The sequence below is a fragment of the Hemibagrus wyckioides genome, linkage group LG10 (assembly GCF_019097595.1).
Source record: "Hemibagrus wyckioides isolate EC202008001 linkage group LG10, SWU_Hwy_1.0, whole genome shotgun sequence".
Classification (NCBI taxonomy): domain Eukaryota; kingdom Metazoa; phylum Chordata; class Actinopteri; order Siluriformes; family Bagridae; genus Hemibagrus; species Hemibagrus wyckioides.
The window spans coordinates 8,542,860-8,569,312 of NC_080719.1; the positions used below are offsets into that span (position 1 = coordinate 8,542,860).

Consider the following 26,453-nt stretch of genomic DNA (forward strand, 5'->3'; position numbering starts at 1 on the left):
TATACAGCACAGAGTCTTTGTACAGAATCCACAACCTCAACTGACTCTTTACACAGCACAGACTCTTTGTACAGAATCCACAACCTCAACTGACTCTTTATACAGCACAGAGTCTTTGTACAGAATCCACAACCTCAACTGACTCTTTACACAGCACAGACTCTTTGTACAGAATCCACAACCTCAACTGACTCTTTATACAGCACAGACTCTTTGTACAGAATCCACAACCTCAACTGACTCTTTATACAGCACAGACTCTTTGTACAGAATCCACAACCTCAACTGACTCTTTATACAGCACAGACTCTTTGTACAGAATCCACAACGTCAACTGACTCTTTATACAGCACAGAGTCTTTATACAGAACCCACAACCTCAACTGACTCTCTATACAGCACAGACTCTTTGTACAGAATCCACAACCTCAACTGACTCTTTATACAGCACAGACTCTTTGTACAGAATCCACAACCTCAACTGACTCTTTATACAGCACAGACTCTTTGTACAGAATCCACAACCTCAACTGACTCTTTATACAGCACAGACTCTTTGTACAGAATCCACAACGTCAACTGACTCTTTATACAGCACAGAGTCTTTGTACAGAATCCACAACCTCAACTGACTCTTTATACAGCACAGAGTCTTTATACAGAACCCACAACCTCAACTGACTCTTTATACAGCACAGAGTCTTTATACAGAACCCACAACCTCAACTGACTCTTTATACAGCACAGACTCTTTATACAGAACCCACAACCTCAACTGACTCTTTATACAGCACAGACTCTTTGTACAGAATCCACAACCTCAACTGACTCTTTATACAGCACAGACTCTTTGTACAGAATCCACAACCTCAACTGACTCTTTATACAGCACAGACTCTTTGTACAGAATCCACAACCTCAACTGACTCTTTATACAGCACAGACTCTTTGTACAGAATCCACAACCTCAACTGACTCTTTATACAGCACAGACTCTTGTACAGAATCCACAACCTCAACTGACTCTTTATACAGCACAGACTCTTTGTACAGAATCCACAACCTCAACTGACTCTTTATACAGCACAGACTCTTGTACAGAATCCACAACCTCAACTGACTCTTTATACAGCACAGACTCTTTGTACAGAATCCACAACCTCAACTGACTCTTTATACAGCACAGACTCTTTGTACATCACCAACAACCTCAACTGACTCTTTATACAGCACAGACTCTTTGTACAGAATCCACAACCTCAACTGACTCTTTATTCAGCATAGACTCTTTGTACATCACCAACAACCACAACTGACTCTTTATACAGCACAGACTCTTTGTACAGAACCCACAACCACAACTGACTCTCTATACAGCACAGACTCTTTGTACAGAATCCACAACCTCAACTGACTCTTTATACAGCACAGACTCTTTGTACATCACCAACAACCACAACTGACTCTTTATACAGCACAGACTCTTTGTACAGAACCCACAACCACAACTGACTCTCTATACAGCACAGAGTCTTTGTACAGAATCCACAACCTCAACTGACTCTTTACACAGCACAGACTCTTTGTACAGAACCCACAACCTCAACTGACTCTTTATACAGCACAGACTCTTTGTACAGAATCCACAACGTCAACTGACTCTTTACACAGCACAGACTCTTTGTACAGAACCCACAACCTCAACTGACTCTTTACACAGCACAGAGTCTTTGTACATCACCAACAACCTCAACTGACTCTTTACACAGCACAGACTCTTTGTACATCACCAACAACCTCAACTGACTCTTTATACAGCACAGACTCTTTGTACAGAATCCACAACCTCAACTGACTCTTTATACAGCACAGACTCTTTGTACAGAATCCACAACCTCAACTGACTCTTTACACAGCACAGACTCTTTGTACAGAACCCACAACCTCAACTGACTCTTTATACAGCACAGACTCTTTGTACAGAACCCACAACCTCAACTGACTCTTTACACAGCACAGAGTCTTTGTACATCACCAACAACCTCAACTGACTCTTTACACAGCACAGACTCTTTGTACATCACCAACAACCTCAACTGACTCTTTATACAGCACAGACTCTTTGTACAGAATCCACAACCTCAACTGACTCTTTATACAGCACAGACTCTTTGTACAGAATCCACAACCTCAACTGACTCTTTACACAGCACAGACTCTTTGTACAGAACCCACAACCTCAACTGACTCTCTATACAGCACAGAGTCTTTATACAGAATCCACAACCACAACTGACTCTTATACAGCACAGAGTCTTTATACAGAACCCACAACCTCAACTGACTCTTTATACAGCACAGAGTCTTTATACAGAACCCACAACCTCAACTGACTCTTTATACAGCACAGACTCTTTGTACAGAATCCACAACCTCAACTGACTCTTTATACAGCACAGACTCTTTGTACAGAATCCACAACCTCAACTGACTCTTTATACAGCACAGACTCTTTGTACAGAATCCACAACCTCAACTGACTCTTTATACAGCACAGACTCTTTGTACAGAATCCACAACCTCAACTGACTCTTTATACAGCAGAGACTCTTTATTCAAAACCCACAACCTCAACTGACTCTTTATACAGCACAGACTCTTTGTACATCACCAACAACCTCAACTGACTCTTTATACAGCACAGACTCTTTGTACAGAATCCACAACCTCAACTGACTCTTTACACAGCAGAGACTCTTTATTCAAAACCCACAACCTCAACTGACTCTTTATACAGCACAGACTCTTTGTACATCACCAACAACCTCAACTGACTCTTTATACAGCACAGACTCTTTGTACAGAATCCACAACCTCAACTGACTCTTTATACAGCAGAGACTCTTTATTCAAAACCCACAACCTCAACTGACTCTTTATACAGCACAGACTCTTTGTACATCACCAACAACCTCAACTGACTCTTTATACAGCACAGACACTTTGTACAGAATCCACAACCTCAACTGACTCTTTACACAGCACAGACTCTTTGTACAGAATCCACAACCTCAACTGACTCTTTATACAGCACAGAGTCTTTGTACAGAATCCACAACCTCAACTGACTCTTTACACAGCACAGACTCTTTGTACAGAATCCACAACCTCAACTGACTCTTTATACAGCACAGAGTCTTTGTACAGAATCCACAACCTCAACTGACTCTTTACACAGCACAGACTCTTTGTACAGAATCCACAACCTCAACTGACTCTTTATACAGCACAGACTCTTTGTACAGAATCCACAACCTCAACTGACTCTTTATACAGCACAGACTCTTTGTACAGAATCCACAACCTCAACTGACTCTTTATACAGCACAGACTCTTTGTACAGAATCCACAACGTCAACTGACTCTTTATACAGCACAGAGTCTTTATACAGAACCCACAACCTCAACTGACTCTCTATACAGCACAGACTCTTTGTACAGAATCCACAACCTCAACTGACTCTTTATACAGCACAGACTCTTTGTACAGAATCCACAACCTCAACTGACTCTTTATACAGCACAGACTCTTTGTACAGAATCCACAACCTCAACTGACTCTTTATACAGCACAGACTCTTTGTACAGAATCCACAACGTCAACTGACTCTTTATACAGCACAGAGTCTTTATACAGAATCCACAACCACAACTGACTCTTATACAGCACAGAGTCTTTATACAGAACCCACAACCTCAACTGACTCTTTATACAGCACAGACTCTTTATACAGAACCCACAACCTCAACTGACTCTTTATACAGCACAGAGTCTTTATACAGAACCCACAACCTCAACTGACTCTTTATACAGCACAGAGTCTTTATACAGAACCCACAACCTCAACTGACTCTTTATACAGCACAGAGTCTTTATACAGAACCCACAACCTCAACTGACTCTTTATACAGCACAGAGTCTTTATACAGAATCCACAACCACAACTGACTCTTATACAGCACAGAGTCTTTATACAGAACACACAACCTCAACTGACTCTTTATACAGCACAGAGTCTTTATACAGAACCCACAACCTCAACTGACTCTTTATACAGCACAGACTCTTTATACAGAACCCACAACCTCAACTGACTCTTTATACAGCACAGAGTCTTTATACAGAACCCACAACCTCAACTGACTCTTTATACAGCACAGACTCTTTGTACAGAATCCACAACCTCAACTGACTCTTTATACAGCACAGAGTCTTTATACAGAACCCACAACCTCAACTGACTCTTTATACAGCACAGACTCTTTGTACAGAACCCACAACCTCAACTGACTCTTTATACAGCACAGACTCTTTGTACAGAATCCACAACCTCAACTGACTCTTTATACAGCACAGACTCTTTGTACAGAATCCACAACCTCAACTGACTCTTTATACAGCACAGACTCTTTGTACAGAATCCACAACCTCAACTGACTCTTTATACAGCACAGACTCTTTGTACAGAATCCACAACCTCAACTGACTCTTTATACAGCACAGACTCTTGTACAGAATCCACAACCTCAACTGACTCTTTATACAGCACAGACTCTTTGTACAGAATCCACAACCTCAACTGACTCTTTATACAGCACAGACTCTTTGTACATCACCAACAACCTCAACTGACTCTTTATACAGCACAGACTCTTTGTACAGAATCCACAACCTCAACTGACTCTTTATTCAGCATAGACTCTTTGTACATCACCAACAACCACAACTGACTCTTTATACAGCACAGACTCTTTGTACAGAACCCACAACCACAACTGACTCTCTATACAGCACAGACTCTTTGTACAGAATCCACAACCTCAACTGACTCTTTATACAGCACAGACTCTTTGTACATCACCAACAACCACAACTGACTCTTTATACAGCACAGACTCTTTGTACAGAACCCACAACCACAACTGACTCTCTATACAGCACAGAGTCTTTATACAGAACCCACAACCTCAACTGACTCTTTATACAGCACAGAGTCTTTATACAGAACCCACAACCTCAACTGACTCTTTATACAGCACAGAGTCTTTATACAGAATCCACAACCACAACTGACTCTTATACAGCACAGAGTCTTTATACAGAACCCACAACCTCAACTGACTCTTTATACAGCACAGAGTCTTTATACAGAACCAACAACCTCAACTGACTCTTTATACAGCACAGACTCTTTGTACAGAATCCACAACCTCAACTGACTCTTTATACAGCACAGACTCTTGTACAGAATCCACAACCTCAACTGACTCTTTATACAGCACAGACTCTTTGTACAGAATCCACAACCTCAACTGACTCTTTACACAGCACAGACTCTTTGTACAGAACCCACAACCTCAACTGACTCTTTATACAGCACAGACTCTTTGTACAGAATCCACAACCTCAACTGACTCTTTATACAGCACAGACTCTTTGTACAGAATCCACAACCTCAACTGACTCTTTACACAGCACAGACTCTTTGTACAGAATCCACAACCTCAACTGACTCTTTATACAGCACAGACTCTTTGTACAGAATCCACAACCTCAACTGACTCTTTATACAGCACAGACTCTTTGTACAGAATCCACAACCTCAACTGACTCTTTCCACACCCCAGACTCTTTGTACATCACCAGCAACCTCAACTGACTCTTTATACAGCACAGACTCTTTGTACAGAATCCACAATCTCAACTGACTCTTTATACAGCACAGAGTCTTTATTCAAAACCCACAACCTCAACTGACTCTTTACACAGCACAGACTCTTTGTACAGAATCCACAACGTCAACTGACACTTTATACAGCACAGACTCTTTGTACAGAATCCACAACCTCAACTGACTCTTTATACAGCACAGATTCTTTGTACAGAATCCACAACCTCAACTGACACTTTATACAGCACAGACTCTTTGTACATCACCAACAACCACAACTGACTCTTTATACAGCACAGACTCTTTGTACATCACCAACAACCACAACTGACTCTTTATACAGCACAGACTCTTTATACAGAATCCATAACGTCAACTGACTCTTTATACAGCACAGACTCTTTGTACAGAACCCACAACCTCAACTGACTCTTTATACAGCACAGACTCTTTGTACAGAACCCACAACCACAACTGACTCTCTATACAGCACAGACTCTTTGTACAGAATCCACAACCTCAACTGACTCTTTATACAGCACAGACTCTTTGTACAGAACCCACAACCACAACTGACTCTTTATACAGCACAGACTCTTTGTACAGAACCCACAACCTCAACTGACTCTTTACACAGCACAGACTCTTTGTACAGAATCCACAACCTCAACTGACTCTTTATACAGTACAGACTCTTTGTACAGAATCCACAACCTCAACTGACTCTTTATACAGCACAGACTCTTTGTACAGAATCCACAACCTCAACTGACTCTTTATACAGCACAGACTCTTTGTACAGAATCCACAACCTCAACTGACTCTTTATACAGCACAGACTCTTTGTACAGAATCCACAACCTCAACTGACTCTTTATACAGCACAGACTCTTTGTACAGAATCCACAACCTCAACTGACTCTTTATACAGCACAGACTCTTTGTACAGAATCCACAACCTCAACTGACTCTTTATACAGCACAGACTCTTTGTACAGAATCCACAACCTCAACTGACTCTTTATACAGCACAGAGTCTTTATACAGAACCCACAACCTCAACTGACTCTTTATACAGCACAGAGTCTTTATACAGAACCCACAACCTCAACTGACTCTTTATACAGCACAGAGTCTTTATACAGAATCCACAACCACAACTGACTCTTATACAGCACAGAGTCTTTATGCAGAACCCACAACCTCAACTGACTCTTTATACAGCACAGACTCTTTATACAGAACCCACAACCTCAACTGACTCTTTATACAGCACAGAGTCTTTATACAGAACCCACAACCTCAACTGACTCTTTATACAGCACAGAGTCTTTATACAGAACCCACAACCTCAACTGACTCTTTATACAGCACAGAGTCTTTATACAGAATCCACAACCACAACTGACTCTTATACAGCACAGAGTCTTTATACAGAACCCACAACCTCAACTGACTCTTTATACAGCACAGACTCTTTATACAGAACCCACAACCTCAACTGACTCTTTATACAGCACAGACTCTTTGTACAGAATCCACAACCTCAACTGACTCTTTATACAGCACAGACTCTTTGTACAGAATCCACAACCTCAACTGACTCTTTATACAGCACAGACTCTTTGTACAGAATCCACAACCTCAACTGACTCTTTATACAGCACAGACTCTTTGTACAGAATCCACAACCTCAACTGACTCTTTATACAGCACAGACTCTTGTACAGAATCCACAACCTCAACTGACTCTTTATACAGCACAGACTCTTTGTACAGAATCCACAACCTCAACTGACTCTTTATACAGCACAGAGTCTTTATACAGAACCCACAACCTCAACTGACTCTTTATACAGCACAGACTCTTTGTACAGAATCCACAACCTCAACTGACTCTTTATACAGCACAGACTCTTTGTACAGAATCCACAACCTCAACTGACTCTTTATACAGCACAGACTCTTTGTACAGAATCCACAACCTCAACTGACTCTTTATACAGCACAGACTCTTGTACAGAATCCACAACCTCAACTGACTCTTTATACAGCACAGACTCTTTGTACAGAATCCACAACCTCAACTGACTCTTTATACAGCACAGACTCTTTGTACATCACCAACAACCTCAACTGACTCTTTATACAGCACAGACTCTTTGTACAGAATCCACAACCTCAACTGACTCTTTATACAGCACAGACTCTTTATTCAAAACCCACAACCTCAACTGACTCTTTATTCAGCATAGACTCTTTGTACATCACCAACAACCACAACTGACTCTTTATACAGCACAGACTCTTTGTACAGAACCCACAACCACAACTGACTCTCTATACAGCACAGACTCTTTGTACAGAATCCACAACCTCAACTGACTCTTTATACAGCACAGACTCTTTGTACATCACCAACAACCACAACTGACTCTTTATACAGCACAGACTCTTTGTACATCACCAACAACCACAACTGACTCTTTATACAGCACAGACTCTTTGTACAGAATCCACAACCACAACTGACTCTCTATACAGCACAGAGTCTTTGTACAGAATCCACAACCTCAACTGACTCTTTATACAGCACAGACTCTTTGTACAGAACCCACAACCACAACTGACTCTCTATACAGCACAGACTCTTTGTACAGAATCCACAACCTCAACTGACTCTTTACACAGCACAGACTCTTTGTACAGAACCCACAACCTCAACTGACTCTTTATACAGCACAGACTCTTTGTACAGAATCCACAACGTCAACTGACTCTTTATACAGCACAGACTCTTTGTACAGAATCCACAACCTCAACTGACTCTTTATACAGCACAGACTCTTTGTACAGAATCCACAACGTCAACTGACTCTTTACACAGCACAGACTCTTTGTACAGAACCCACAACCTCAACTGACTCTTTATACAGCACAGACTCTTTGTACAGAACCCACAACCTCAACTGACTCTTTACACAGCACAGAGTCTTTGTACATCACCAACAACCTCAACTGACTCTTTACACAGCACAGACTCTTTGTACATCACCAACAACCTCAACTGACTCTTTATACAGCACAGACTCTTTGTACAGAATCCACAACCTCAACTGACTCTTTATACAGCACAGACTCTTTGTACAGAATCCACAACCTCAACTGACTCTTTACACAGCACAGACTCTTTATACAGAATCCACAACGTCAACTGACACTTTAAACAGCACAGACTCTTTGTACAGAATCCACAACCTCAACTGACTCTTTATACAGCACAGACTCTTTGTACAGAATCCACAACCTCAACTGACTCTTTACACAGCACAGACTCTTTGTACAGAATCCACAACCTCAACTGACTCTTTACACAGCACAGACTCTTTGTACAGAATCCACAACGTCAACTGACTCTTTATACAGCACAGACTCTTTGTACATCACCAACAACCACAACTGACTCTTTATACAGCACAGAGTCTTTGTACAGAACCCACAACCACAAGTGACTCTTTATTCAGCATAGACTCTTTGTACATCACCAACAACCACAACTGACTCATTATACAGCACAGTCTCTTTGTACAGAATCCACAACCTCAACTGACTCTTTATACAGCACAGACTCTTTGTACAGAACCCACAACCACAACTGACTCTTTATACAGCACAGACTCTTTGTACAGAACCAACAACCTCAGCTGACTCTTTACACAGCACAGACTCTTTGTACAGAACCCACAACCTCAACTGACTCTTTATACAGCACAGACTCTTTGTACAGAACCCACAACCTCAACTGACTCTTTATACAGCACAGACTCTTTGTACAGAATCCACAACGTCAACTGACTCTTTACACAGCACAGACTCTTTGTACAGAACCCACAACCTCAACTGACTCTTTACACAGCACAGACTCTTTATACAGAATCCATAACGTCAACTGACTCTTTATACAGCACAGACTCTTTGTACAGAATCCATAACGTCAACTGACTCTTTATACAGCACAGAGTCTTTGTACAGAATCCACAACGTCAACTGACTCTTTACACAGCACAGACTCTTTGTACAGAATCCACAACCTCAACTGACTCTTTATACAGCACAGACTCTTGTACAGAATCCACAACCACAACTGACTCTTTACACAGCACAGACTCTTTGTACAGAATCCATAACGTCAAGTGACTCTTTATACAGCACAGACTCTTTGTACAGAATCCATAACGTCAAGTGACTCTTTATACAGCACAGACTCTTTGTACAGAACCCACAACCACAACTGACTCTTTATACAGCACAGACTCTTTATACAGAATCCATAACGTCAACTGACTCTTTATACAGCACAGACTCTTTGTACAGAATCCATAACGTCAACTGACTCTTTATACAGCACAGAGTCTTTGTACATCACCAACAACCTCAACTGACTCTTTATACAGCACAGACTCTTTGTACATCACCAACAACCTCAACTGACTCTTTATACAGCACAGACTCTTTGTACAGAATCCACAACCTCAACTGACTCTTTATACAGCACAGACTCTTTGTACAGAATCCACAACCTCAACTGACTCTTTATACAGCACAGACTCTTTGTACAGAATCCACAACCTCAACTGACTCTTTATACAGCACAGACTCTTTGTACAGAACCCACAAACTCAACTGACTCTCTATACAGCACAGACTCTTTGTACAGAATCCACAACCTCAACTGACTCTTTATACAGCACAGACTCTTTGTACAGAATCCACAACCTCAACTGACTCTTTATACAGCACAGACTCTTTGTACAGAATCCACAACCTCAACTGACTCTTTATACAGCACAGTTATTCATAACAGTCATCCTATATTCATACCACTGTATCTCATCAGTAATTGTATCATTTCATATGTTGTATTTTTCTATATTTTTATCTATATACTTTTCCACTTTACAGCTAATGCCACTTTATTTCATTTGCTACTCTACTTTGCATAGCTATTTCCAACTGATCTTATTTTATTTGATCTCGTTTTTTTTTTTATCTCATCCTTTCATTTTATTTCATTGAATTTTATTCTGTATTAATTTTATTGGCCCTATCCTATTTATTATATTTTATTATATTTTTTTAGAGAACAGACAGTCGGAAAAAAATGCCATATTGTGTATGATTGTCTAGATGAAGATGGCCAATAGAATTTAAATTTGAAATTGAATAAATAAATCAATTCAATTCATCAATTCAAAATGGTCTGATTTGTACACTGGTTTTTCATATGGTCAATTCTGACATCCTGGACAGGGACGCAATCACACATACTTTCACAAACCATTTAGAGACACCAGTCAGCCTACAACACTTGTATTTGAACTGAGGAGGAAACCAGACTACCCAGAGAAAACCACTGAGATAACATGCAAAAAGAGTGGAGGCAGGAATCAAAACCCTAACCACTGAGGAGGAGCTAACCACTAACCCACAATGCCCCACTGCATATTCATAATATTTGGATTTTTCAAGCTAGCATCCCATGATTTTTTCTGCTGACACTGACCTACACTTATCTGACTTCATCTCTGCCTTCATTTAAGAATGGCATCTAATCAACATCTAATCATGCAGTATCAACATCATTTTTAGTAAGTGCCCCATTTTATTATAATCCTCAATTGATGCTAGGAAAAACACTGACTACTAATCTCTGCCTGCTAAAATAAGAGGAAGCATTTAATGCCCCGACATATTTCGTGATTGATCTCCTTCAATTTTTCAGCAACTTAAAATCAATGGTGCTGGAATTCCTCTACAAGTATTTCTACTGTGTTTTTGTGTACTGTGTATTGTTAGCTCTTAAATATAGTGTATTCAAGTATGCAGGTTCTTAACTGCAAGAGAAGAGATGAGACAAGTCCCAAATGACACACAGATCATAGCCATTACTGGATAGTAAAAAAAAAAAAAAAAAAAGCTATCAAGCTTTGAAAGTGTAATAAAATCCACCTTGTATTAAACCTTTCAACATTTTATCGGTCTAGCAAAGAAAAGCTTTTTCGGCTGAATATGCGCCACTGAACAATGCTAAATTAGGTCTCCAAACGGAAAGTGGTTGTTAAATCCAAGAATGTAATCTTGCTGTCACAAAATATACATTAGTGCTCGTTTTTCAGATTAAGGCGGCGTGTGATCTGGCATCAAAATGAGAGAACATCATAAGTGCCAGTCGATCGCTCTCATCCACAACTGAATTGATTTGATGTTTTCTTTTTCAGAGGTTCAAACTGATGGGCTGATGACTGATATATGCCTCCCTTTATGCTTGGAGCTGCCCAAAACCAACCAAATGATGCTCAGCTTAGGGATTTAAAAATCAGCATGCTGCAGCATCCCTCACTCACTTTACACGCCCTCTCCACTATATAGGGTGTTATTTACAGAGTCCTGCTGAAGCTCCCAAACACACAGAGAGAGATCCATTTACCTCCTCCAAATCTACAATAGCCGCAGTATCCTTTTATAGATTTTTTATAGCACAGCTCATCTCAGCTAAAAAGAAAATCTCTGGTTGTTGAGTAGCAGTAAGTGAAGGCAGACTTGCAGTGCAATGTTCAAGGTGAACTAAAGTGGCCCTTTAGTTCAGAGAAGGAGAGAAAAGAGATCGAGATTATACCACGGATGTAGTTTTCCTGACCTATCATCAGAAAAATCTTGGATACGCAACAAGACAAAAAAATATATATTTTAGTATATAAGTTCATGATGCATAACTTTGCATCTTTGTTAAGGTGTCAATAAAGCAGTAGAGCCAGAATGAAATTATTCGTAAAATAAGGAAAAGGAGGAAAAATAAATAAAAACAATCAACAGTATAGTCAATCAGTGTTGACAATTAGACAGCAATGTACAGTACAAAGACACTGATTTACTAAAGGTTGAAACTGCACAAATATCCAGGCAATATGCGGCGTTTTTCTACCCAATTTCCACCCAATAAGTGCAAAATAATACACGGTCTATACAAATAGATTAAGTTAGCACCTTCAGTGTGATTTACTGCAGCCTGAATAGTCACTTTATGAAGACCAAATAAAACATTCTCAAAATGATGTCTCAGTGTCTCAAAATTATGAAATATCACCACAGAAAAGTTTCATATTTCATATTTGCCACATATTTTTGCGTCTACAATGCCAACAGCCATACACACCATGCATATTGCCAAGGCCTGGCACAAACCATTTAAGAATGTACCCCTAGGATACACACACACAAACACACTCACACACACACACACACACACCCCTTGTGAATTGTAAACAGCTGTAACCCATAATAGAACTATAACTCATTCTAATGCAATATTCAATATTGCTTACACATACAGTCAGCCTTTTTTTCCTTTCCTTTTCTTTTTTGTCTACCTGATTTATCTGACATCCTAGCAAGCTTGCACGAATTAAAGTATCTAATATCTAGGTATACTCCGAATATGAGAAATCGTCTGTAATTAGCCGTAAATATTCATATTACTGTGAAAACTCAGCAGACTCAAGCATTTTACAACAACAGGAGCGTATTTTTTAATTATGGGAAAGATGCATAGACTTAGACCATCACAGTTTGATCAAATAGGTGCATTTCAGACCGTCCTAATCTGCATAGTCTGTTCTGGATTAGCACACCCCTCCTCAACCCTAGACAGCTTCTCTGTTTGTCCCGCTATGATGACAGGGCTGCCAACAGCATTTAAAGGGAGGGTTTCTTTACACAGACCTTATGAACAAAACACACTCTTGTTAGCACTCTTTGATTGCGTTCCTGTCCTATTTTCAACAGTTTCTTGACATTTTGTCACTTTTAATCTATGTTGCACTTGACAGCACTTTTGCAGACATGTGGCAGATTTCAATATCTCAGCATTGCTATTAACATCCATTAGCACAAACTTAAAGTCCATATGGCATCGTTTACAGATATGCACTGTAAAGCAGCCATAACATGCCCACACAAAGCATTAGCAATGTATCAGATTACACACAAATTACAGGTATTAGTGAATTAGTATTCAGCATGTTTGAAGGGTGGGTCGATTTCCACCTCCACTGTGTGTGCGCTGAGCTTGTAAGTTTTCCCACAGAGGTTACATGTTCAAGGGTTGAACATGTAGTCCGATTTACTCCCCAAGTCCAAAGACGTGTTGCAGTGTATGAATTGAGGTTGTGAGTGTGTGTGTGATTGTGCCCTGTGATGTCCAGTGTGTTCCCCGAATTGTGCCCCAGGCCCCTGGGATAATCTCCATGACTGTGTATAGAATAAGTGGTAAAAAAGGATGGATGAATTAACAGTCTTCATTTGGGATCTGCTCTGTGATGGACTGTTGTCCTATCCTGGGTATATTCCTATCTTGCATCCATTGTTCCTGGGATAGTTTCTGCATCCACTGCAGCCCTTATCAGAATAAAGTATTTACTGAAGATGAATAAATGAATATTTTGCACCACAGTATTTCAGGGCCTATTTATTTGCCCTATCAGTGAGAATTTAGAAGTTTGATGTGAATCCAAGTGATGCCCCAAGAGACCATAATGGGTCCTGATCTCTGGCCAGGAAAAAAAATTCTCTCCCTGTTGAATCAGAGATTATCACAAAATTACGGCAAGAGTAAAAAAAAACTTATGAGAAAGTAGAAATGACAGATGACAGAACAGTCAATTTAGTAATTTTGGCTTGAATGAAAGGGTTACAGCTTGTAGGGTATTCAGAGGAAGCACACCATGAACTCAGTAGATCATTACGGACTTAAAAAAGAGACTGACAGAGAGAGAAATCTTAACTGCCTTTCTGTCTGTAAATGTGTGTAATAGTTTGCCCTACATCATTCTTATTATGCCATCAGTGAGACCTCAAGATATAATCCATTGCTCAGCCCTAATAGTTGCATTGTCACACTATTGATATATAGACATAAGTGCTTAAGATCATTCCTAATTACAGACACACCAATACCTTTGAGGGTTGAAGCTGCTGCATGTCAAATAATCACACACTTCAGTCACTCATATCTAGCACTGTCATTCCACAGTCGTTCCTTAACAAGGAAAGCAATAGCACTCTTCATTGTGTTGTCACAGCTAAACATCCCGAGCGCGCCTCCTTGGGTCGGAGCTGTCATTTCATTTTACTGTCAACGTCGTTCATCGACGCGGCGATTAAACTAAATGGCTTCCTCTATGCAGCGGCTTAAATTCATGTGCTATTTATTAAACATAATGTCTCCTGAGCGACACACTCTTCCTTTAGTGCCTGAAATGTCTTCGATGCTGAGATATACTGGCTCTTATGGAAACTACTGCCAGACTGGACACTCAGTAGGGTTACATCCTAGGCTCAGCTCTCCAGCACAAAGCCACACACACACACACACACACAGAGCGTACAGTGTGTTACTGATAGCCCACTACCTATAATGAAGCATTTTCCCAAAATGGAACATCTATTTCGGTAATTAAATTCCAACTGGTGTCTTTCTTTTCACCTTCTCTGCCTACTAAGTGTTTCTGATTACACTTACATAAAAGCTTCGGGGTGCTTTCTTGTTAATTGGCTTATCTGTTCATTTGCCATCTTGTCACCATTTGAAACTTCTTGAGGAAGTACAGTGAGATTGTATCTCTCTCTCTCTATCTCTCTCTCCCCACACACATACAGTATATATATATATATATATATATATATATATATATATATATATATATATATATATATATATATATGTGTGTGTGTATATATATATATATATATATATATATATATATATGTATGTATGGAGAGAGAGATAGAGAGAGCGACAGAGGCAGAGAAAGAGAGAGAGAGCAGCTGGGATTATCTAAAGATTATCTAAGATCATCTGATTTCATCAGACCTTCCAAAATCATGTGGGTATGTAGCTATTCTGAACCATCCCTAGCTGTAAATGGGTGTGTGCATGGTGTCCCATGATGGCCTGGCAACACTTTAAGGGTGTATTCAAACTATTCATAGCATGACTCTGGATGTACCAGAACCCTGACCAGAATAAAGTAGTTACTAAAAATGAATGAATGGGTTCAGTTTCTAATCTACTTTATCATATATTTTTTAAAAGAAATAAAAAAAACAGAACATGGATGATTGTTCTTTGCTCACCAACTGGTGATACATAGTAATGGATATATTAAAAGATTTTCTATCTCATATAATATGCCTTATCTGACTTGCACTGGAATGGCAAATAATTAATCATTATATTTCAATTAAAGGCACTTAAACCAATCGATTCCTCACTAATGTTAAAAAAAGTCATTAAGACAATGAAATGGTGATCAGACACTAAGTAGATATTATAAGGATGTCGCCAGCAGTGCTGGAGTGCAGCACAGTTCATCTAATCTTGATTTCCACATTATGCCACGGTGTTGGAGAATAATCTGGAAGTCTTCTGTGCTTTTTATTTGCATATTTGGTTTCAATCCAACACCAGATAGCTGAACATTGGGGAACTGTTGATAGTGGAGCTTTAGGAAATGGTAATTTCGTTGCCATTACTTCAATTCAAGCAATTTACAAGAGTGCTATTATGGAAAAAGATGTAAGCACCACACAGGTTTGGAATAAAAAAGCAAACATTAGCCAACAACCTGTGGCCTGAGTCCTAGTAAGTGTTGTAAATGATCTCATGCCTATTCTGGGTGTGACACAGGAATATACTCTGGATGGGACACCAGTCCAGCCCATGGCAGGACATGTATACACACATTCACAACTAGGGGCAATTCTGAGCATCCAATACACCTCCTTGAATGTTCTCCTTTGAATGTTGTAAGTGGAAATCAGAGAACCCAGAAGATTAATATGAGCTCTGGATCAAACTAGGGACCCTAGAGCTGCTCCTATTTCCTACAAATATTGTAATATATTAGTTGCTTCACTCAAGCTGAGATTCAACTACAAGACAATAATGCAATAATTTGGTGGACAATTTTCACAGACTATGACATGTAGTACTGTAGTGTAGTCATAAATTTCTGCATGCTACAGATGTAAATGTTAGTCTATATGTACTGCCAGTATTTCCGCTGAGACTAATTCCTATAAACGTCCAGCAAATTTGAACGTTTTACAGCCACTGACCCATTTACATCCCCAACACAGTTGATAAATTAACTATTACAGTAGCCTAACAATGATAATGTAGAGATTAATTTATGATGCTTCCTTTGAACAGCTACAATTTCTATTCAAGTCAATTTTATTTGTTTAGAGCTTTTAGCAATGGACATTGTCTCAAAGTAGCTTTACAGGAATCTAAAAATTCTGAGTAGAAATTGCAAAGTTATACTTTAAAGTTATGTTTAAAGGGTAACACGGTTCTTGAATTGATGTTCACCAAAACCTGGAGTTGGTGGAGCAGGAGTAGTGATATCTGTAGCCAGCACAATTTCCCTGAACAAAGAGAATTGGTAGAACTTTGTGTGTCGAATGTTTGTGTTCTGTTTCATTGTACCAACACTAAAAACGAACTGTAATGAAATTTCTTAAAAACCAAAATTCATATGTATATTATGGTTGTATTACTGGGATTAGCCAATAAGGCATAAATGAATTGGTAATTAACAGAACAAAAGACTAAGTGTTTTCCTTTTTATGTTCTAATCTGTTGCATTTACATTAACTACTGTTATCAGTCTGTGGTGTAGAATTACTTTTTTAATCAAGTTCATTTTAGGTGGTAATATCATCATATATACCTACCAGTCCTCAGTCACAGACCGTTCGCTAAAGATTTTCATCCAGCTAAGCTCAGATGACTCAATGGTCTCTTAATGCATGTAATTACACAGCTGCCTGTCACAACAACTGACTCTTGTGCATATGTGTGATATGTGCATATGTGTGAAAAAAATCATTTCAGGAATCGTTTCAGGAATTAAACCACTGTGAATCAAAATAACTGCACTGCAGCCTGAGATCATTAGTTACTATAAATCTACCAGATTATAAAATAAAAGAAAATTGTCTACAATGAAGATTTGGAGAGTTATTAAAGGTAGTAAACAAACACCTTCAAGCATTTTCCAAGGTAATGTTTTGGCAGCTCCACAATGTTTGCAGATGTTTATTGCAGGCAGCATCCTTGAATTTTAAGAGTTTGTGTTATTATGTTGCAGATAATATCCACTGTAATTTCATACTGTCTCTTCTTGTTAGGGTAAACTATAATTTATGGCTTTTGCAGCTAAACTGAGATTATGTGAATGCAAAACAGTTTTGCGGAATGTTTAAGAATTCACTAAAAGAATAAACCCTAGCAGCATTAAAAACTAGAAGAGAAAGCATACAATGCTGAATCTGAGTTGATTTCATATAATAATTATAACCTCTCGAGACTGTTTGAATATAATAGTACTTTGAAAGCTTTTAACATTTTGACATCTTCAATTAAATATTATACTGCCAATAAAATGATTTCCCTAAAGGCATCTAGCTCAAAAATGCTCAATTCATTATGATTATACTAAAAGAGTGAGGGCCACTTACATTGCACAGCCAGCTGAAGAGACATGTTGGTCATGCCGACCACGTTCGCAGAGATGCAGGTGAGGACGAAGTCGTTGTCGTCCCGGCTTACATTGACGAGAGTAAGGTTGATGGAGTGAATGTTTGGCCAATAGACGTTTGACTAGAGGGCAGGGAAACAAATACCAGATAGCATTATAGGGGTATCAATACATGTGTATGTGAGAATGTATGAGCTCTATGAGCATGTAGCAAGCGAATGGACATCACCTGGTGGGTGTTGATAGAGTGAAGTCCTTTCACGGTCCAGTCCACATCAGGTAATGGAGAACCTGAACCGTTACAGCTGACTGTGATGTTGTCTCCCTCCATCACCGTCAGGTTACTGTGAGTTACGCTGATATCAGGGAGGTCTGCATTAGAAAGAAGACAAGATCAAGCTCAGTGTTAGGATTCTTGTAAGAATAATCTATAGCCACTCAAGGGGGCTGATGAGAGATACAGTGCATTCTCAGCTTGTTGTAGTAGATTTTTAATTTAAGATCGTTGCACCAGTTGGAAAGAAGACTGCATTTCTTACTAAGACTGAGTGGGATCAATCGCTAGATTGTTTCAAAGGTAAATGCTTTAGGGTACTTTCTAATATAGTCTGTTTGAATCCCTGGTTTGAAAACCCTGCTGTATTTTCCTCCTCTGTGTGGATTGTTTAGGCAGGTGAGACCACAGCAATCACACACAGACCAAAAACATGATCTCTTTCTGCTATCAAGAGAATTCTAGTATAGGTCAATTGCAGCGAGAAAATGACTTGACTCTGAATCTACCAAAGAAATGTACAAAAAGACCAAACTTTCTGTGTATTTTGTGCTGTTAGTGACATTTTTTTGTATGTACAAGTTGCAGATGTGTACTGGATATTTGGGTTGACAAAAAAAAAAGATAATATAAAATGGATCCGGTACACAAAATGATTTAGCTATTTATGTAATTATTTCATTATTCCATCTTCTCCATGCTTGGGTGATTTTGTGGTTTCTATGCACACTCGGCAAAGTATCACTGACCATGCTGTTCAGCCTCTTACGCCCCAAGCCATTTTTGCATTTTGCTTTTTGTGTTTTGCGTTTTATGTGAAACCAATCCAAAACCAGAAAACAGCAAACAAAGCAAAAGTATTCATTTCATTCTTATTCAGATTCGGCACATAGACTAATAGATGTGAAAGAGCCCTGGAATTTTAGTCAGTGCACTGCAATGGGTCTCATATTTATAATGAGCAAGATTTTAGACGTGGTTATTGTGGGTTAAAGATGTAAACTGCTTGAGCAAGTGTCTAGTTCTGTCTATGTATAAATTTGGAAATAGATTTTCTTTGTCGTGTCACACTCCACAGTGGAGGTTAATGACTCATATGAAAGTAGACACTCAGATTTAGGAAGGTTTAGTTTTTTTTGTATTATACTGTATTTCTGTTTTTTTACTAAGCTTACAAGGGGCAACATATTCATAGAAAAGTTCCCAAAGTAACTTCTGCTCTCTGAGATGCCCCAAGTGCTTGTTTATAAGGATCTAAATTTCAAAGACGTTATTTTCAACCACTAAAATTCTGTGTAAGGTTATCCCAACAGAGGTAAAAAACCGACTGAAAGCCAACAGAGTCCTGACTTGTTTTCTATCAGATATAAAATAATTCATTTGTTTATACTGATTGAAAATAAGATAAGTCGATTTCCATTCTGCCAGAATAGAAAGCAAGTGTACTGATAAAAATACTGGTTGTGATAATATTGTATTGTATTCTATCAAATCATATCATATCATATCATATCATAAATACCTTCTATTTAGCAGTTAAGGCTGTATAGGATAAGACCTGCACTTAAAACCTAATGAGCATGAAATTTCACTGGTACATATTTGTTACAGACTGGTTACTGACTTTTTGCCATACCTCAAGCGTTTTTCAAATCCCTTCCTTCCCACACTGTGTACGAAGTGATTTGTTTCTGATATACAGTATACATTTGCCTGGATATCAAAGCAACCACTGCAACAGCTCCTGACTATTAACGGTGCTCAGAAAAGGTTTATACCACAGTGAGCGATGTTCATTGAACGCAGGCGGATCTTGTTGGCTCCGGTCTTGCAGTAGAGCTGCTGGGTTTGTAAACCTGCCTCCCCTCTCTGCTGCCACAGCTGGATCCAGCGAATCTCACAGCCACAGCTGAACACAATCCCCTCCAGTCGTCTGCACACAGTCAGGTCAAGCAGAGCACAGATAGGAGACATGATTAATTGTTATGTTATGGTGATAAGAGTCCAACATGTTACATTAGTGAGGAATACAGAGGGCTTTGAAGTGTGCTGTTATAGGAAATGTGGTGTTGTGTTGTGGACCAGTATGTGCTGTTTGTGTTACAACACCATAAATATGTTTTGTGGGGCAGTGATAGTTCAAGTGCAGGGCAGTGATATCTCAAATGTGAGGCAATGGTAGCTCAAGTGTGGGGCAGTGGTAGTTCTAGTGTGAGGCAGTTGGTAGCTCAAGTGTGGGGCAGTGGTAGCTCAAGTGTGGGGTAATGGTAGCTCAAGCATAGGGAAGTGGTAGCTCAAGTGTGGGACAGTGGTAGCTAAAGTGTGGGGCAGTGGTAGCTCAAGTGTGGGACAGTGGTAGCTAAAATATGGGGCAGTGGTAGCTCAAGTGTGGGACAGTGGTAGCTAAAGTATGGGGCAGTGGTAGCTCAAGTGTGGGGCAGTGGTAGCTAAAGTGTGGGGCAGTGGTAGCTCAAGTGTGGAACAGTGGTAGCTCAAGTGTGGGACAGTGGTAGCTCAAGTGTGGGGCAGTGGTAGCTCAAGTGTGGGACAGTGGTAGCTCAAGTGTGGGGCAGTGGTAGCTCAAGTTTAAGGCAGGCGGTAGCTCAAGTTTAAGGCAGGTGGTAGCTCAAGTGTGGGGCAGTGGTAGCTCAAGTGTGGGGCAGTGGTAGCTCAAGTACTTACGGCTGTAGGTTGTTGATCAGAACAGCATTTATTGATCAGAATAGCTCATCTGTTGATGAGATTCACTGCTGTTGCTGTTTTGCCCACATTTCAAACTGCCACCAAATGCTGCTATTACAGAATGACAATAAAGCTTCTTGACTTGACTTGAGAAGATTGGCGTTCAAGCCCCAGCACCACCAAAAGACCACCACTGGGTCCCTGAGCAAGGCTCTCAACCCTCCCTGCTCCAGGGATACTGTATCATGGCTGACCCTGTGCTCTGACCTCAACCTCCAAAGGTGGGATATGTGATGAAAGAATTCCACTGTGCTCTAATGTATATGTGCATTTTGTGCTATTATGTATATGTGACAATAATAAAGGCTTCTTCTAAAATAAACATCTCCTCATAGAAAATCTATAATAAACAGTTTTTTTGGTTAAATAACAACACATTTATTCAATCTTAGCATGAATGAGCCATTAAAATTTCATTTATATCATATTTGGAGTGCATTAATATAAAACTGTCATTTATTTTGCAGCCAGAACGACTGTCAGAGCTGTGCTGTAAAAAAATAAATAAATCACTGACTTCTGACATGAAATTATCCGTCAGACACGTAAATCTGAATTATGTTTTTTTAAAAAAGGTCACATCAAACTACTCAACAGTGAGTTGTTCTGAAACTCCCCAAACCTTTAGAGACTCTGGAGTACTTTGATTTTATGCAGCAGCATTAATAGAGGACAAAACCATTTCATCTTTGGCTTAGAGGTCAACAAAACAAGTGTGAAAAGTGGGAGAGAGAATAATTTGAAAAGTAAAAAGGGTCTAGACACTAATTCCGTTCCCTATTATGATTACAATATTACACTGATAACAGATCTGTAAACATAAACATTTTCTTTATTTTCCCGCTTATATTATTCAGCAAGGATCAGGACACTTGATGATTTGCAATATTCTATTATCATTAATTCTGCTGCATCCAATAATCTATTGTATGACAAATAAGAGTAATTTGCAACGAGCATGCTGAACAAATAAACAAGTATTTGGACAGTCACTATACGTCAGTAATTACTGACCTAGAAATGATTATTATCCTCAGAATAGCAGAATTCAACATTGCAACTTGAATGAAAAGATTCTACAAAACTGCACTGTATATCATTATACATGGGCTTTCATCTCAGCATGATGCCCTTCCAATAATCTCTATGTCTGAGACTGAAACCAGTACTTCACTGTATGTTTTCAAACACTCCATCATTTTGCAAACCCTTTCATGCAATCTGAATGAATCTGTAGTGTGCTATTTGCTTGATTTAGCCTGCAGCCACAGTCCAGAGAACCCAGGCTTTGAAGTGAGCTCACAGGTTTCTATGCATTTTCTTTTGTCTTCTTTTGCACCCACCAGAGCAACTCGTCAGAAACAGCACTGCATTCGCAGGATCAGATGAACATTTTTTTCGCTCAGTTTTGAGCTGGTAATGAGAAAATGAGGCAGCATTTGAAATAAAACAGAGGTAAAGGATGAAAAGAGATGACTGGACCAGAGCGGAAAAATGGTAAAATTACAACAATCAATCATCTGTCTGTGCAATAAATCCCTTTTATTGACGTACAGGAGGGTAATCCTTTGTGTGCTAGCAATTCTTGGTTAGGCAGGATTCACAAAACAGGCATGCAAATATATATTTTTAATGGAAGAGTCAATAAAATTCTTAAAGACATTTGAAGAATCTAAGTACAATAAGGCTATACGCACATTGTTCAATAAAGAACAAGGGTCCTCTAAGGATAACTGCTTCTCAGCCCAAGGACCCAGGAACAGATAACTGAGCTGAATGACATGTTGTGCTGGCTAAGTCATATTTTTCCCCGTGACCACTTTTGGCGACGTGCCCAAGTATAACAGGAGTAATACTGAGAAATGATTTTTCTGGCAGTGCTCCATGCATCAGGTTGAAGGCGCAGACCAGGACAATGGCAATATGGTGATATATATTCAGTACATTGTGCACATAGCGTGCACTCGCTGACCACACCTGTACATCTGCACAGTCATGCAATTATCCAAGAAGCCAATCATGCATAAAATCATGCAGATACGGGACAATTAATGTTCCAATATCAGAATGGGTGAAAAATTTTAGTCATTTTGAATGTGGCATGATTTCTGAAGTCTGGATTTTTACATATAGCACTTTTTTTTACACAGAAAGATGTAATAAGAAAAAACATCTAGTAAGCAGAGGTTTTGCTGGTGGAAATGTCTTTTAGATAAGAGACATGAGAGAGGTCAGAGGAGAATGGCAGACTAGTTCAAGCTGACATCAAGGCTACTGTGTGGTGACTCAATTAACCACTCTTTACAACTGTAGCGAGTTAAAAAGCATCAGTTTGCATAACACATTGAACCTTGAAGCAGAACACATTTACATTTACAGCATTTGGCAGACACCCGTATCCAGAGCAACTTATATTTATCTCTTTTATACAACTGAGCAGTTGAGGATTAAGGGCCTTGCTCAAGGGCGTCGTCCTGGGATTTGAACTCACAACCTCACCTTAACCAGTGTGCTACCACTTCCCAGAAGGCCACCTTGGGTTCCACTCATATCAGCCATGAACAGTAATCTGAGGCTACAGCAAGCACAGGCTCAGCAAGACTGAACAGGTGAAGACTACAAAAATGTTGTTTGGTCTTTGTCCTGTTTAGGACATTTCTTCAATAATATATCTGGATATAAATTCACAAACACTAAACACAAACACTGACCGCTCTTTTGTGTAGCCTTTGGACTTGGCTACTGAACCGCCCAGAGAGGGCTCGAGTATTCTGATGGCAGTTTTAGTCATCTGGGCGCATCATCAAAATCCTGCAGATGTGAACGCGCATATAGTTTCTAAGAGCTTAGAGCACTGACAGGGCTTCTTCTGTCAGGAAAGATAAAGTGGACTCTGCCGGATTCAGGCGGGGCTAAGAGTGCAGGTGGGCACTTTATCAGCGATTCTCATGCTGAGCTTCACTGAAATAATTACAAACAAACTGCAACACCCACCTGGTAAATAAGCCTAATTCACTGTGACTGATGGCTGCTTCAGGTTGGAAGAAAAAAACCTATTTTTCAACATTTTACTGAGAATGCAGAACCTAGTCTGGCACATATTTTCCACACAAATGGCATATTTTTAAAACCTGAGGAAATAATACTGCTCATTTTTTCAAACAAGCATGCATTCAGGCAAAGACCTGACCATAAAAATAGACGAAACCACTTCTCTGTAACCCACCGGTAATAAAAACAAGGCTGTAATTAGCAATGAGGACACACTGAGGACACTTTTGTTTGCATCTCCAGTTGTCATATTTAATATTGAATCCACAACATCCTGATAATGTCATGGCAGAATTTAAGATATATAGACTTTACATATATAGACTTTACATTTTAACACCAAATCTGTAATGATGATTAGTTGTAACTTCAGAGAACACTTTATTTTCCTGTACCACACATTATGTTTAGCTCTCTCTACACAGAGCGCACAACACTGGGCATGATCATTAAAAATGAACAAAAAGATGCTGTGAATTGTGCACATACAAAGGTGTTTGCTAGCATGAAGTCTGTTATGAGTGTGAGCACTTCATGCCTGAGAGCACTGAGCACTGTAAAGTAAAAAAAAAAAGTGATTTATAATCTTTTTTAATTGCATTTAAAAAAATAAATAAATAAATAAATGTACTTAAAAATGTTAATAAAAATATTTTGTATTCATTTTCACCAAAAACTACTATTATTTTTTATTTATTATTATTAGTATTTGCCATTTTATTTTTATTTTCTTATATTTACTTTTATTTTGGGTTATTTTTTGATATTGCTGTATATGTAAGCACTCTGAAAAATAAGAAAAATAAAAGGTAATCCAAAGGGGAAAAAACATGGCCTCCTCTGTTGAATTCTGCGTTAACCTCCTCCTCCTGCCAGACAGGTTTAAAAATTTAGCATGGTTATTTTATTCACTCTTACTCCTAATAAGACTGTTACCCTCACAGGCCTAAATGGAAGTATAATATAATGGCTAATTAGCAACTAGTAATTGGTGTAGTACACATTGGGCACTGCAGTATAACAAATACGAAGTGGGTCACGTTTCCGCAATGTGGACCTCGCAAAAATTTTGATCCGTGTTCCGGCCATGAATACAAATAAGATCTTTGGTAATCATGGTGTTGTGAGTGGCTGGCATGAGAATGTTAATTCACCAGGAGCTGTATTGTCTTACTAATTCCGGCATGGCACAATGACAGCGCCTCCCTCAATGATCTACGAACAAACTGCACGCTTTATTTAACCACAGAGTGCACAAATATTCATGACAAACAAGAAAATGAGGTCAGGCTCCCAGCAGACAAAACCAATACATTTCACTGCCACGTCTTAATTAAGTAGCTCAAATGCTTCGCTTGCTTACGGCTGTGTGGTGAAGCTCCAAGATCTGATGCAAATACACATTTATATGGGTGAGCCATAGTGCTGATGGTGCTTGTACAACCGGCAAATTACCTGTGTTGCAATAATTCATAGTAAATTGTCCTTAATCAGCAAGTGGTCAGGCTAGAAATGCGAGGATGACCACTGCAATATGACGAAGGAAAAGAATATAAAATTAATGACAGACTGAAGCAATGTCTGCTCTTCGGCTCCAGAATAAATAGCAATCGAAAACTGCAATTTTGCCCTATGCCATTAGTTAATGGAAGACTTTTATTGAGACATATGGACACTGCCTTCCAATCAAGCATCTCTAATTAGAAAAGGCACCATTCATCAAATGCTAAACAATCACAGTGATTTGTGGGACATGTGCTGTAGAGCATCCTGACCTCTGATATATGTCTAGAATGTTCCGCAAAAGATATGACACATTGCAGGTTCACACATCCTGACCAAATCACAGGATCTTCCAAGAACTTCATGGTAACTGTGAAGTCAAACGTGCTAATCATTGCAAATCCTGCCAACTGTTTTACTAATCATTATAATTGTCTACAGTTCTCACAATAGTACACGAGAAGGTAAACCATAAAGGGGAAAAACATGTGGAACTGTGTGACTGCACTAGTCTTTAGTTCTTTGGGGATTTTTTTTAATGTAGCTTTA

The 26,453-nt window shown here is 39.3% G+C and overlaps 1 protein-coding gene across 2 annotated transcripts in view; it reads right to left on the bottom strand.

Moving 5' to 3' along the window:
• ntrk3b (neurotrophic tyrosine kinase, receptor, type 3b) overlaps nt 1-26,453 on the bottom strand; it is a 138,715-nt gene that overhangs the window by 60,755 nt on the left and 51,507 nt on the right. For both annotated transcript variants that reach the window (XM_058400188.1, XM_058400189.1), the window contains exons 5-7: nt 20,387-20,541; nt 18,564-18,706; nt 18,315-18,456 (exon numbers count right to left, since the gene is read on the bottom strand). In XM_058400188.1, the coding sequence (XP_058256171.1) occupies nt 18,315-18,456; nt 18,564-18,706; nt 20,387-20,541 (440 nt within the window). The remainder of the gene's footprint in view (nt 1-18,314; nt 18,457-18,563; nt 18,707-20,386; nt 20,542-26,453) is intronic.